Source organism: Corvus hawaiiensis, chromosome 3, assembly GCF_020740725.1.
Source record: "Corvus hawaiiensis isolate bCorHaw1 chromosome 3, bCorHaw1.pri.cur, whole genome shotgun sequence".
Lineage (NCBI taxonomy): Eukaryota > Metazoa > Chordata > Aves > Passeriformes > Corvidae > Corvus > Corvus hawaiiensis.
In genome coordinates, this window is record NC_063215.1 from 51,427,850 (window position 1) to 51,442,971 (window position 15,122).

Consider the following 15,122-nt stretch of genomic DNA (forward strand, 5'->3'; position numbering starts at 1 on the left):
TTGACCTCCATGATAGGGGGAAAAAAAGAGAAAAAAGCCACACAAAAAACCAGAACATATTTATAAGTATTCCTTTAAAAATTGATACTCACCTCAATATGAACCCTGGTAATTTAAATTATTTAACATAGGCCCTATATTTACTGTAATATCTGACTGATTGCTTTATAAGTCTTTTTTTTTAAAGGTAAAATAATGACAGAAGTTACATCTTTGTATCAGTATAAAACTATAAAACACTGCCCTCTTGTGATCGTCCCTAAAAATGTAGCTGATTACTAAAATGAAGTTTTGGCAACTGTTTGCAGTGTTAGGGCTGAGTGGGTCTATAGGTTACTTTCATTTATGTATATATATTTCTATAAATAAAACTCAATTGTTAAGTTATTAATGCTAACATAAAATAAGTAATTGCATATGTGCTATAAAAGCACCAAGGATGCATCCTCTGCCAGTTCCATCCAGATTCTTCATAAGGTGTTTGCAAAAGTGCAGTGGACCTTACACAGCACATTGCTGGCTAAACACGACTGCACTGCACGATGCCAAACCCCAGAAGGGTAGGAAATACTTCTATTAACAGAGAAACATTTTGCCCAGATAAGAAAGGGGGAGGGGGGGGGGGGGGGGGGAGAGGCATGTTGTACCTATAGAGGTATTTTAGAAGGAAGTAATTTTCAACAGTCCTATTACTGAAACAGACAAAGTCTTCAGAACAGTCATTCTTTTGAAAATTCAATAGGCCTGAAAAGTACCACACACATTAAAAAAGTCAATGAAGTGCCAAATTCCATGAAAAAATTCAAGTCCTTCCTCCAATTATTAGTTCTTCAGAAATTCTTCAATACTGGATTGAAAGTTATCATTAACCTTAATTTCATTTCATTTTATTTTTAAGGTATTTGAGAAAAAAGGCTTGTAGGAGCATCCAGAATCCTTTTCCAGAAAAAAACCCAAACAACTAGCAATTGTAAGCATACTTTTTTCCTTAAGTGGCAGAAAGTAAAACCAGGTAAAGAGCTGTGGACACAATGAAATTCATGTGAACCTACATGGCTTTGTACTGAAGGAGCAACCCTAATCTACAGCTAAGAGTCTGCTGCAGGCACAAGAGGGCAGACTGATACACATTATGGATCTTGCCAACAACAGAGGTCTCAACCTGCTACTCAACTTTCTGCTCATTGTCTTGGTTCTAGTGCTTGCATTTATCCTTGTGAAGCTGATGTGAACCTTTGTAAGGCTCTGCTTCCTTCTCAGATTTTGCCTTGAGGATTTTGCAATGATAATGTAGACACTTTAGACTACCTGAATATAAGTATGCAAAGACTGCAAAGGCTGAAATATCTGACAGTAAGAGAATGTGTTCACACCCTAAATTTATCAGAAAGCAATCCCAAGAGCTGTGCACAAGTGTCTATCTGCCACCGAGTGAAGAAAGCATCTAGAGCCTTGCTGAGTACCTGAAGAAATCCAAGAATACATCAGCAGCTACTGTAGTTTCTCATTGCTACAGCTGCTTGTTATTTAAAGATCTACAAATTATTTGCAGCATTCAAGGAATGTAATTTCTGCAAAAAGGGGACAGCAGATATCACATTTTTAGAATGGGATTTCTGTAGAACATACACTTAATAGGAAATGACAGCAAGAAAGGCAAACCAAAATGCCAGCATTGAGCTGACAGAACACGTGGAGAGAAAAGCACAGATGCTGTAAATGGAAACGAAGATATCCCTGCAAAGCAGCTTGCAGTAGCAGAGATGGGGATAAGTGAAAGTTAAATATGAAAACATAATTATTGGTTAGACCTTTTTTGACCACCTGTGGTTCACTGCAACACCAAAAAGCCAGAAGCCTTCTGTTATCCAGCATATCAGAACAAGCAGCTGTCAAAACAACTGAAAAACAAAGGGCCATTACCCAAGGTTATCGTAACTCTGCCCAGAAAACCCTTAACACCAGCACATACACCAGCAGTAAGTGCATCTGCACAGACCCAAGATGCGTTACAGCCTCAGTAAGAGGATTTACCACTTATGCACAGGTCAAGTGAGCAGTGTGAGGGCCCTCCAGCGGTATTTGACAGACCACTTGTTACTTGCCAGTGCAATCATCAGTCCATAGCCTGTCCTCACCTCTAGGCATGCAGCAAAAACTTCTTACACGACCTTCTTTTGTGGCTCTTTACAGGATGATGTAGTTTCCCCACAGGGTCCTGGGAAGGAGAGTGACCAACAAGAGCACACTTCTGTTGGAATGATTTGCCAGGAGGTAGCTCTAAATACATGAGAAGTGCTGGGAAAGGAGGGGACCAGAAGCAGATTTTCATACATTATATTGGAGCCAAACAACTTCCTCTCAGCATCTCACTTCCCCAAGTGAAACATGGGAACAGTGTGCACCAACAAATACATATTGAACAGTAAATTTATTGCCATATGCATATTAACACGTGCAAAAGAGGCAGATGATGTTTCATGGGTGGGGGAAGCCCCAGCTCCAGCTTCCTATTGCCAAAGGCACATCCCTGATTCAGCACATACACTGCTGAGTGCTGAGTATATTACAGAGCTGATCCGTACATGTTCACACTCAGAATTTCCATATGATCACTGTTGTTGTGGGGTGGTTCAGTTATCTGCAGGAGACTCATCTAAACTGGATCTATGAATAGACTTTTCACAGGAAAAGGCCCAGCAAACCCAAAAGCTTAAGGGAGTCCTACCATTAATAGGTATGCACATTCCACTCTAGGCTACCTGCTCCAAAGCTTACAGAGCATTAGTGTGCTGGTTTTGTCTGGAATAAAGTTAATTTTCTTCACAGTATAGTAGTTAGCATGGGACTACGGTTTGGTGCAAGTCCAAAGCATAGCTCCATACCAGCTACTATGAAGGAAATTCCCTCTGCCCCAGCCAAACCAGCACAATGGCCTAGAGCAGCACAGATAGTTAAAATGAAAGCGCTTTTCTCACCTGCTCTGAAATACGCGCAATAAACATTTGAAATAGCTTCTGCAAACTATATACCCATAGTTTTCTAATGTTGATAGTAGTTATAGTAGTATGAATTCCAATCTGTTTACCCTTAAAGCAGAAAACTTTGCACAGCTACATCACCATAAGCACTTCATCATTTATTTTGATAATCTTGAAATATTCCGCTTTAAAAAAAAATCTGTGAATTTCTATACAAGAGATATATGTGGTAATGGTTACATAGTTGTGTACTACTTAGGAGAATTCCCACTGATGCTTGACATAGATGGCTCAAAGCACACCAAAAACACAGAAACAAACAGGAAACCCACTCTAGTCCAAAGCAGAGTACGAACAGTTTTCCCAACAAAATGGTTATTCACTGACATACTGCTTGAGGCTACAAAAGCTTATTGTCTACATGACCTTCTGTATATTCAGAAGTTTCCTTTTCTTAGGGAAACCATGGTGACAACAGTTGGTCCTGACAAAACAATAAAATCACTTATTCCTTTTTAATAAATTGAGGAAGATGAGCCTACTGCCACGAACTATCATGTATTTCCAGATCAAAAATTACGTACCAAGGAAGTCTGTGAGAAACTTTGCCATTAAAGTATGGGGAAACAACTCCCAGATACAATCCCAGTAGCCTCCTCTCAGCCAGCAATGAACATGACAGAATCCCCAACAAATGCTGAAATACGCTGCTGAAACTGAAACATGCGTTTTCCTGAGATGACATATAAAGCTGGCAAAGTTATCAGCTAACCAGTGCCAAGGCTCTTTTTGCAGTCAAGCACAGTCCAAGTTTGGTTTCTCATCATCTGCTAGCACTTACTCCAGACTGAACCTACAAGCACATTATTATGAATGGAATCCCATTTGTTGGGCTACCAACTTCACAGCAAAAGGAAGAGACCATAAAACCTTAGTTATGGCTCACAGTAAAGGAGCTCACTCTGCTAGCTAAAAGTGATAATCTCTCATGTTAAAAAGTTTTATATTCCTAAGAAATATGGTTTCATCAAAATGTGATACAGGAAAAATGTTGATATTAATAATTTTTAATTTTCTGATCTGACAGGATTGTAAAAAACCCCAGCTTTGAGTTGACATTTAAGAATAAAGTTTTATGTGGCAACACTGTTATCTGAAAAATGCTATGACTTTTTTTTTCAATTGAAGTTTTATAGCTTTGTTTACCAATGTTTTGATATGCATGCAGTTCACTTTCTTCCTTTTCTGTTTTCCAGTGAAAACTGTTATAATAACTCTAAATTTCTCATTGCATTAAAACTTAATTACCAGCAACTTTTGTATACGTGGTATGATCAGTCCAGTGTTTTCCTCATTAAAAAACCCCACTAAACCTGGTACATTAAAGGGAAAAGATGCACTTAAGCAATTTCCACCTATTATCTCTGCAATATTCTGACACAATTTAGCGCACCATGAAGAAATTATACAGATGCTCTGTACACTAGAAAAAAAAGAGATTCATCCTGTGATACTTAAAACACTGTGAAAATTTAATATGTAGATATGCAACCTTCTGAAGCTTTCCTTCTTATTATATGATCTCCAACAATTTTAAAGGCATGTTTTTATTTTAAACCTAATTTTTGGACTAGCACCATGCATTCACATAGCAGGATATATAATATGATCAGACTTAAAGAAATGCCATTGCTTGAAAGCATAGAGCCTTTTAATTTAGATTTTTACGGCCTCCTAGTTCAGTAAATGGGAAATGCTGCTGTGTGTTAAAGCAAAGGTTGTTGTATTCTCTGTTCATGGCAATAATAGTTTTAAAGCAAAATAATGATAAACTAATTTTTTTCAGTCCTAGAAAAACCACTACAGTCCTAGAAAAACCACTTCCATCAGCATATATATGTGTTAAAAGCAAAACAGCAAAAGTGATCCTCACTAAAAGGAAAAGAAAAATTAAAAAATTTCTATAGAGCTGTGGCTTCTGCCCCTTTTATAAATTATCAGCTTCCTCTTATGCCTTCTACTCTCTTACATATATATTCCACTTAGGATTGTAGTTTTCTTGGTTTCTCAGAAATAATAAAATACCAGTTTCCAGGTACACATGTGATCTCTGAAAAAAGGCCACAGCAGAATGATGCTGAGGTTTCTTTAGAAAACAGGTGCCAAGACAGGAAGAACCATTCTCGTTTCTTGTTTCTGGCATCTATCCTCCTTACAGCTGTAACCTCTGTCAGAAAGACACAGAGGGCAGGGAGGGACAGCAGGTGATGCCTCTAAGAGCCCAAAGGCTCACTGCTCTTGCACATGCTTTAACCTTCTCTGGGTTCTATTTCACAACCACATCTCACTTGAGGATATAAAACAGATCCTATTTCAAGGTCAGCAACACAACTCCAGATTGTACCAATCAAAGTGTTTGCTAAGGCCATCAGGAATTTCCTCCACGGAGATGTAAAAGCTACAGGTGAAACAAACAAACAAACAAGCCAGTTTTTGGCAAAGTATCAAATCTCAAAAACCCAGAAAGGTGCAGCACCGTTTTTGAATCGAAGTCAAAGAAAAATAACACTCGTGTTCCCCCTGCTGGCTCTGTCCTCCAAACACAGCTTTTTAAGTAACTGTGGTAACACATACAGGGCTTCATTTGTTTCAAACATTTAACTTTGCCTTCATACTGTATTTAAACATGACCAGAGTGAGAAATGAAGGACAAAAGCTGGGAGTTGCTTTGATATAAACAAAAAATAAATTTCTAAAACACCCATCCTAAACAAAGTGTTGTAAAGGCACGTACAACATGATGAAGAGACACATACCTAAATGAAGTAAATAAGTAAATAAAGCTTACTCTGCTCTTGTGAGACCCCATCTGGGTCTGGTGTCCCCAACATAAAGAAGAATATCAAACTGTTGGAGCACGTTCAAAGGAGACCACGAAGTTGGTAAGAGGACTGGAGCACCTGCCCTATGGAAACAAGCTGAAGAAGTTGGAGTTGTTCAGCCTGGAGAAGAGAAGGTTGCTTGGAGACCTCACAGCAACCTTCCAGTATCTGAGGGAAGCCTACTGGAATTCCTTCACAGGAACTGTAGTGATAGGACAAGGAGTAGTAATGGGTACAAACTGAAAAACGGGAAATTTAAGGCTGAATATTAGGAAGAAATTCTTTACTGTGAAGGTGGGAAGACAGAGAAATAGGTTGCTCAGGGAAGCAGTGGATGCCACAACCCTGGCAGTGTCCAAGGCCAGGCTGGACAAGGCCTTGGGCCGTCTGGTCTAGTAGGTGTTCCTGCCCATGGCAGAGGGGGTTGAGACTAGATGATCTTTAAGGTCCTTTCCAACCCTTAACATTCTGTCATTCTGTATATTTAAATTCAAGAAGAGAACCACCAGGCACAGCAATCCGATCACAAATCTCACAGACAGCACCACTGGTGGCTGCAGCCAGCTGCGCGTCTCAGGTGTTTGGGAAGACCTGCATGAATGGATAGCCCAAGCTCCCTCACAGTACCCTGCTGTCACTTCCCAAACCCCTCATGTGCTCCTCAAAGCCACCAGCAGCTGCCAACTGCCAGGAGCCCAGCTGGCAGTGCCCTGGACCCAGCCTCAGCACTGAGCCAGTCTCTGTCCCTTTGGCTCTGAGAGGAACCCATCAGCCTCTGCTCTCTACCTGGGGAGTTTATCAGCACCAAAATCTTTAAAATGCTTAGAGAAAGATGAGCGTTTCTGCAGCAATAAAGGTAAAGGCTGGCTACCTGTAAAAATGTCAGGTATTTAGAGAAACCCTTAGGGCTTACTAAACTGGTTTGGCCATATTAGTTGGCTTCAATTTTCTGAAGTTAAAAAAGACCCCAACAAACCAGCAAAAAACAAACCCAAAAAACCCCAACACAACAAAAATTCACCACACCACCAAAAAACACAACAAAAATTCACCACACCACCAAAAAACAAAACCAGATCACCATTAAGAGCAAAACTGGATGTTAAGAATCTCTAAACTTGTCATTCTTTCCTTCAATATAGAGCAGAAGGAACATCAAAATTTGAGCACAACTCTTTGTAAATCACTTAAAGTACTTCAGGCTGAAGAAAACAGGAAATCTGACATACAGCTAGATTATCTCTGCTCAGGTAACATCCTAGTCTAACTCTAAGATGCCTTTCACACAAATTTACATACAGTAAACTGCTCAGGATTTTTTTTCTCAAGCCAAGCCAAACTTACCAACACAGGTAAACAAGAACATGTAGATTTTAAATACTGCCTTCATTCACAAACTGTACTTCCCCATTAGGGGAAGAGCTGGAAACAAAGACTGTGAATTGCCATGTTAGAAAAGGGTTACCTATCTCTTAAAACTATGTGCTTGATATTCTCAATATGAAAATATTTCAAGTATGATGCATCAACCCCATATATTACTTTATTTAAATAAACCAGATTTGTTGGCTACTGTTAGTTGATTTTAGTTTGTTAAAAAAGAAGCATTAATACTAAACTGAATTCAGTTTTTAAGTGCTAGGCATAATGAGACTGAATATTCATTCATCCTTGCAGTACACAAAAGTCATTCTTGTTTTCCTGAATATATAAATGCAGCATCTTTGTAAGCTCATTCAGATCAAAATACATTCATATTTCCCCCACTATGCAGTTACTCTAAAACTAATGAAAAGGCTACTTGATGAGCCTCTTCCCACATCCAGCTTCAGATAAAGATGTTAGCCCCATGCAGACAGGCACAATGAATCAGAGTAAACTGTAAGCAGACAGCAGAAATAAAAGAAAACCCAACAAACAACCACTACTGAGAAACAAGCAGCAACATACCCAATCAAAGCTTAAAAATACCATCACCTGGTTAGGAGGACCTGTTTCCTTTCCTGTTTCATTAAAAACTGCCTGTTACTCCTCAGGTATAACACAGGATGCCACATGATGGCAGCAAACACCAAGCTTTAGGCTTACCTGCACAGGCTGGTCACCTGCTACTCTGAAGTCTTCAAGCTGCTGCCTGTGCCACGCAGCCACGCCATAGGGCTCCTCAGCAGGCCTGCAGTCCAGGGGATTTGCCCGTAACTGCTCCTTGAGCCACATCTGAGTCCTCACTGCCGGCTGTATGGGAGCTCCGCTCACAGCCTGCTGTCCCAGCGTCGCGTATCTCTGGCCAAAAGCTTCACAGCCGCCTGCCATAGGTTTGCTTTCAGGTAAGGCACTGTAGGTCAAGTCTAAGGCATGTCTCCTACTTGGGGAATCTGAAACAAAGTCATCTTTGCTGCACGTTTCAAATTTGTATTTGCAGTCCAGTAGAGAAGATCGTTTTTTCCCCATTTCTTTGTCCTCAATTTTTAGCAACTCCATGCTGTCATGCAAACAACTTGGCCCATTTGTCCTTAATTGAGGTGGCACGGCTTTGTCCGTACCAGCTCTGTATTCCACTGAATGACTACTTCCATCTTGGCTGAAGTTATTTGGTGAGCTGAGTTTAGACAAGGAGGACCATTTTCTTACAGGTCTTGTATCTTTCATGTCAAGAGAATTGTCCAGGGCTCCCTGATTTCTGCCTCCTCCTGACCGCACAAAGCTTGTACTCCATTTTGAGCCATCAGACTTGAAAGCTTCCCTGTGTTTGGAAAGTGAAGAGCTGGCACTAGACAGCATCACATGGGCAGTGGGAATAGAAACCAGTGATCGGCTGGGCTTAAATGATGATGTACCACTTGAAGTTGAATGATCTGTGAAGAGAAATTTATCACGTAAATAAGTACAACACTGAGCTCATTAACATTCATTCAGATAGGATAAAATATCAAATTCAAGGTGAAATTCAAAATGGAAGGAAAGAGGTTTCTTGACAAAATAGGGCTTTCTAGACCATTCCAAACCATGAGAATGGAAACTAATTAAAGTGAGAGATTTTTAAGTATCTTTTGTTCAGGTGTCATGATTACAAAAAGAAAAGTGCACTAAGCACTGGAAACAGCAGCTCCAGATAGAATTCTCAGCCTGTGAGCCAAAGAAACCATTGCTCATTTCCCAGCTTTAAGCTGCCAGGCTGGATTTCTCACCCACCCCACATAATACTAAGGAGCTTCTATACCACAAATGGTAGAGGTGTTCAGGAGCCCCAAGACTGGTTCCTCTTCCATCACCCCTCTTCTCATTTTTTAAAGGCAAAACAATTCAATAAATGCACTTTGTAAAATGGCAGTGCTGGAGACAAGCCAGTTTAATAATGGTCACTTGGACAGAGTTATTCATCCCTTCTGGATCTCACCAATTTCCAAGTATGCTTCCTGTGCTGTGTTTGACTGGGAAGGAGTTAATTTCCTCCACAGTAGCTGATATGGGGCTATGTTTTGGATTTGTTCTGGAGACTGTGTTGGTGATTTAGGGATATTTTAGTGCCTGCTGAGCAGTCCTTACACATAGTCAAGGTCTTTTCTGCTTCTCACCTTCTCACCCCACCACACCAGCAAAGGTGCCAGAGGTGCACAAGGAGCTGGGAGGGGACACAGCTGGAAGAGCTGACCCCAAGTGACCAGATGGATATTCCATATCCTATGGAACCATGCTCAGCAATAAAACTTCAGGGAAGGGTGGTTTGGGGGGCTGCTGCTCAGGCAACAGTCAGCTGGTGGTGAGCAACTGTTTTCATTTGCAGCCTTTCTTGCTTCTTATTTCTCTACTACTTTCCTTACAATTTTTTTCTTCTTTTCAATTATTAAACTGTTTTTACCTCAACCCATGAGGTTTTTCACTTATACACTTCCAATTCTTCTCCCCATCCCACCAGGCGTGGGGGCAGGAGGAGTGAATGTCTGTATACTTACACACCAAAATACAACACCACAGAGAAAATGTGTATCAGTTTATAAGATCTTTCCCAAGTCAAAATATCAGGAAGATGATATTCAGGAGGGAACAGCAGAACAAAGATATGAGAGGAAAAGGAGAGATTACTGGGGACTGGCTGAGAGCTCTCACACACCCACCAACATGTGCTTAGCATCACAGGCTGTGGGCAACCAGAAATAAACACCTAATTCTCTCATTAGAGGATCAGCTCCCACGAAGTCAGGTTCATGGCAGACAGACAGAATGAAATTGCTCTAATTAAAAGATTCTTTTAGTCTCCCTTTTGCCAAAAAGCAAGACAGATACATTCTCCCTATTTCTTCTATGCTAACCTAGAGAGAACCTCTTTCTTTGAGATTTGTCAGCTACTATATGAATTCATACTGTGATAATTTAAAAGTAAAAAAAAATTGCTCTACAAGTACAACTGGCATAACCAGTTCAATGGCTACACTAGGTTAATGTGATTTGGTGAAAGCCAGAACACATTATTATTAATTAAGCATACTGTGAAAGCACGTATTTGACTCAATATACCACACCATAGAGAGGAAAAGGAAGAGAGCTTCCAACAGCGCAACAACTTTCAAAAATGGTAGCACTTCTTTTTCCATGTATCCAAGTAAAAATATCCTTACCTGCAACTTGAATATTCCTCCCTATTTGGGATCAGACTTCCTTCACTTTTTGCACTTGCAGCCCAATACAAATTAATACAGTCCTACAGTCACACTCTTTATGAGAAAAATGCATTATAGCCCACAAAAGAATAAACAGTTCCTTGATTGATACCTATTTATTACATAGTTAATGCCAGGACTCCTAGAAAGGCAGCAAATCTTGCTGAAGCCCTCCTGCCTCCCAATGAGTCCCTGCCTCACCACGTACCCTCTCGTTTCAGTGCATAAGCTCACACCACACAGTTTCTTGCTTCTACCCAGCTGCCTACTTTCATGGTAGTTACAGAACATCACTCTCTGTAAGAAGACTTGGCAGAACTGTCAGTGCTGGTTGAAGTGGACCAAGTTTAAGAGCTATTTATAGGGTGCTGATGGCGGCCAGAGAACACATTCAGGGGCTGTCCTGTGCAAGGCCAGGAGTGGGACTTCGACAATCCTTGTGGGTCCCTTCCAACTCAGGATACTCTCTGATTCTATGATAAAGTTAAATGGACCAGCTTGCTACCTGATTAATCATGCTGCTACTTTATGTGGAGGTAACATTTTTTGCATGCAAGACAAAAGACCTTCCTTCCTCCCTGCACTTCTTCCTTAAAAATTCTATACTGCAGAGAGAATCATTTCTATTGGCTGTTCTGTCTTGATATTGCTCAAGAGGTGGGACATGTTACAGAGAAAGACAGAAGGCCACACAACCCATTTCAAGCAGATGGAATCACAGTCTTCTGACCAAACACAACAGTGCCCACAGATATTGCAACAGCAGCGATGGTGACACTGCAGCACTATTCATTTCCAAATTGTGATATGTCCACCACATGTAACCTATTTGCCTGTGCCAGGTACAGTATCGGCTTCTTTCAGCTCTGCCTCCTGTCTTCTCTCATGGCACATCAGACACTTGCATCAGAAGCCACTACAAATTGGGTACATCTGGCTCTGCTGTGTAGCAGGGGTTGCAGCTTCCCGTCCAGCCCTGCTATGGAAATAAAGATACATGGCCACCTCTGTCTGAGGATGTCAAAGCTGTGACAAGAAAGCAAGAAAGGTATGTGACCTGATGGAGCTGGAGTCTCAAACATATATATCATGAGATGGAAAGTGCAGGTTGGAGTCCTGCTTTTGGAGAATATGCAGCAGAAGAGCAGGAAGAGACTCCTGCTCTTCCCTCCTACCTTCTCAGTTAAAAGCAGGGATGGAAATGCAAAGCAGAAAGAAATGCATCTCCTCATGTACAGGTAACTCCTTATCTTGATGCTGCTGGCTTTGTAACACTCAAGAAAACTAACTTGTATTGAGCCTTACCTAGAAGCTGAATCTGACACAGCACAAAGTCAGTCCAGCAGCAGTCCCAGGCCTTTTTATAGCCGAAGAAAATAAGAGTATATTAGAATTCAAAAAGAACTGATCTATGTTTTAGGCTATGCAGATTTCTAGGACTAGAAATGTTACATCTTCAAGAGAAAGGAGAAATAAATCCTCTACACATGTATCTATAAAACTTAAAATAATAAAATATATATAGTACTATGTAATACAGCATTTTCAGTCTAAAATACTGACTTAATGTTACCCATACATGATCTTCAAACAAAAATTAAAACCATTAATAATTGTAAATGCATTATCTCCTTCATTTATTAGAGTTATTAACATGTGGTACATTTTTATTTTTACATTTTCTACTCTAAATTTAATTAAATTAAAAATTAATTAATTTTTAGTTAAGATTTAAACTTCTTTTCCTCACTTCCAATTCTAAACTCTTCCATCAGATTTGAATTTGGAATGCCACTTATATCCAAGTACAGCTGATGGATGTCTCTAATAATTTGTCTCAAAAAGAAACACAGTAATTTTGGCTTCAAGTTGTCCTAATTAGTCTTCCCATTAACGCTCACTGAAACATATGAGAAAATTCACACATTTTCTTAAGAGCATATTGCTTAAGTCTGCCTTGCCTGCAGGCTCAGCTGGAAAGAGAACCAGTCTGCAATTCAGAAACATCCCTCAACACAAAAAGCAGGAAATTTGTAGATTTCATTGAAAATAGGAGAGAATACAGAAAGCATCATGAAACTTAAGAGACATTACTTCTTCTGTAGACACAGGAATAAGCTCCATCTGGCCAAATCCTGCCAAAGACTACTTTATTCAAGCAGCAGGTTTTTCCCTTCCATACAGGCAGGGGTAAGCAAATGCCAGTTCAGAACTGAAAGCACTCTCTCTTTGGGATTACTTGGGGTATACTTCACTCATCTGGTATTTATCTGAAGATTACAAACACTCTTAAACATGGCTTGTGTGTCTCCAGAGTCTTTCAAAGCTTAAAACTGGTCTCATTATTGAAAACCGAAAGAGACAGGAGGATAAAAAAGTAGCTAGATGCTACTGGTTTTCCTTTCAGCAGAAGTACGATTATATGACAAATTTTTCATTTCAATTATCCTAATAACTTTTTTTGGGGCCCACCACAAAACTCCCTGGAGTACTTTTCTAACAGGCATGACATTTTAATACCTGATCCAGCACTTCCAAAGCCACATAAATAAGAGAATTGAAATACGCTATTTTAGAAACACATTACAAGATTTCTACCACATAACAGGAGCAGATGGAATAAAAAACTGAAGAACATTTCATATGGCTTTCTTACCATCTTGTGTTAAACTTCTGAAATATTTAATTACTGCTTATCTGGCATAGAAAATAATGTAATAGAGTCAATTTTGGTCTTAATAAAAAAACTAATCACAAAGAGAAAGCACAGCAGGCACTTTCTTCTGAAGGAGGGGTAGAAGAAAGAAACTCTTCAATATAAAGTTAATGACCACCTCCTACTCATTTGCATTTTCCTGTTCTATGCTTTTTAAATTACTGAAAGAAAAACCCCTGAAGTAATTTCTCAGGCCAGACACACCAGCCTCATTCAGCTACTTAAAATCCTTATCTGTTGCCCAACAGTCAGTCAAAACACACAAGTCAGAAAAGGTTCACTGTAACCCTAAACAACTTCTTAAGCTGCAAAATGAAAACAGTGCTATGAGAGCTCCCATCTAAGATATGCTTCTGCATGGGACAAATTCTTCACTGGTCCCAATAAGATATTATCAAACAGGAGCAGAGTAATCAGCCAATATAGTTACCCAATATTAATCAAAACCAAAATGCATTTGATACATGTGTTTATGGGATGCACATTCATCTAATGCCATTGAAAACAGAGAACCTTCCTCGTGTGAAGGACTTTGAAATTTGATATTTTATCCAAGGTATAATTAGAATGCCCTGATCATGGAGAGAAACACCAGTATTAAAAACAGCTGACCTTCTCTTCCTGTCCTCCCTTCCCGCCCACCCCCCAAAACACTAACATAGTTTATCCCAGTCCAGGAAAAGAAACTAAATTGTTCTTATTAACTAAGAAGAAGGTAAACAGGGGATGTCAAGCCTCCATTATACACATTTAAGGTCTTGAATCTCGCTGCAGTTTAGTGAACAAAAGCTCTGACATTCATTATATGATGTCCGTTCCTCTGAACTGTTCTGTAGCTCTTAACTGCATGGACCCCAGCAACAAGCCACAGACAATTCCAGCATTCAACACAAGACTGAAGGGGCCATGAGTCTTCCATCTACCACACAAGCATGTGGCTGCTTCCCAGAAATCTCCAAAACAGTGGCTTTCAACAACAGAAATGTCTGACTCTCCTGGGAGTTGGTTGAAACACAGTAGGATGATGTACCATGACAGCAGTATTGATGCTACATGTGTGTTGCTCCCTGCCTACCTATTCATAGACTGGACCAGCCTTAATGCAGCAGAGATAATCAGATGAGCCAAGTGAGACATTTCAAAGTGGTCAGGCAGGAGGACAGTCCTAGCAAAAAGCCCTAAGCACACTGACTCATCATTCTCCGGAAGCAAAAGCATGCCTTTCCAGGGTGCAGCAGCAGTCACAGGAATGGTTGGGGCTTGGTTGGTTTGTTGGGGGTTTTTTTGGTACTGTCCAGATTCTTCACCATTCTTTTTACAAGCCCTCTTCATATTCCTTCAAGTTTACTATGCCAAAATAGGAGGTGAATGAAGGAAGGAAATCTCTGCAAATAACTCTTTTCCAAAGGATAAATAAGAACATGCATCAGAGAAGGCTGTGGCAGAAGCACAGAAGGAAGCTCTGCAGACACAGCAGAGAACTGGTCAGACACTTAACAAGTTTTGTATGAGAAAGAATTCTTAAATATTGCTTGTTTATAAAATTCTGTGTTTAAACAAAAAGGAACTATAAAAGAATAACAAAAAACTTACTAGAGGCAAAACAATACTAACTAATGCTAATTTAAAATAATATTAAATACTAAAATACTTACTGCCAGTAAACTGAGATGGTGGTGTCACATCTATGGCTTCAAAGCAGAAACAGTCATGTGGTATTCAGAAGCAAGTCCAATTAATGTCAATTGGAAAAAAGAAGGAAGTTCACTGCTTTCCACCATCACCATCACTGTACTGCCAGTATCAATCAGAACTCTTTTACATAAGATGTGGATTGCAAACTCCAAGTCAGTTCTACTTTGTTTCACATTAATTGTGTGGGATT

The 15,122-nt window shown here is 39.9% G+C and overlaps 1 protein-coding gene across 2 annotated transcripts in view; it reads right to left on the minus strand.

Annotated features, from left to right (window-relative positions):
- The window catches only part of CEP85L (centrosomal protein 85 like), a 139,768-nt gene that overhangs the window by 54,804 nt on the left and 69,842 nt on the right, over nucleotides 1-15,122 (minus strand). For both annotated transcript variants that reach the window (XM_048296230.1, XM_048296231.1), the window contains exon 3: nucleotides 7,952-8,718. In XM_048296230.1, coding sequence (XP_048152187.1) covers nucleotides 7,952-8,718 — 767 coding nt within the window. The remainder of the gene's footprint in view (nucleotides 1-7,951; nucleotides 8,719-15,122) is intronic.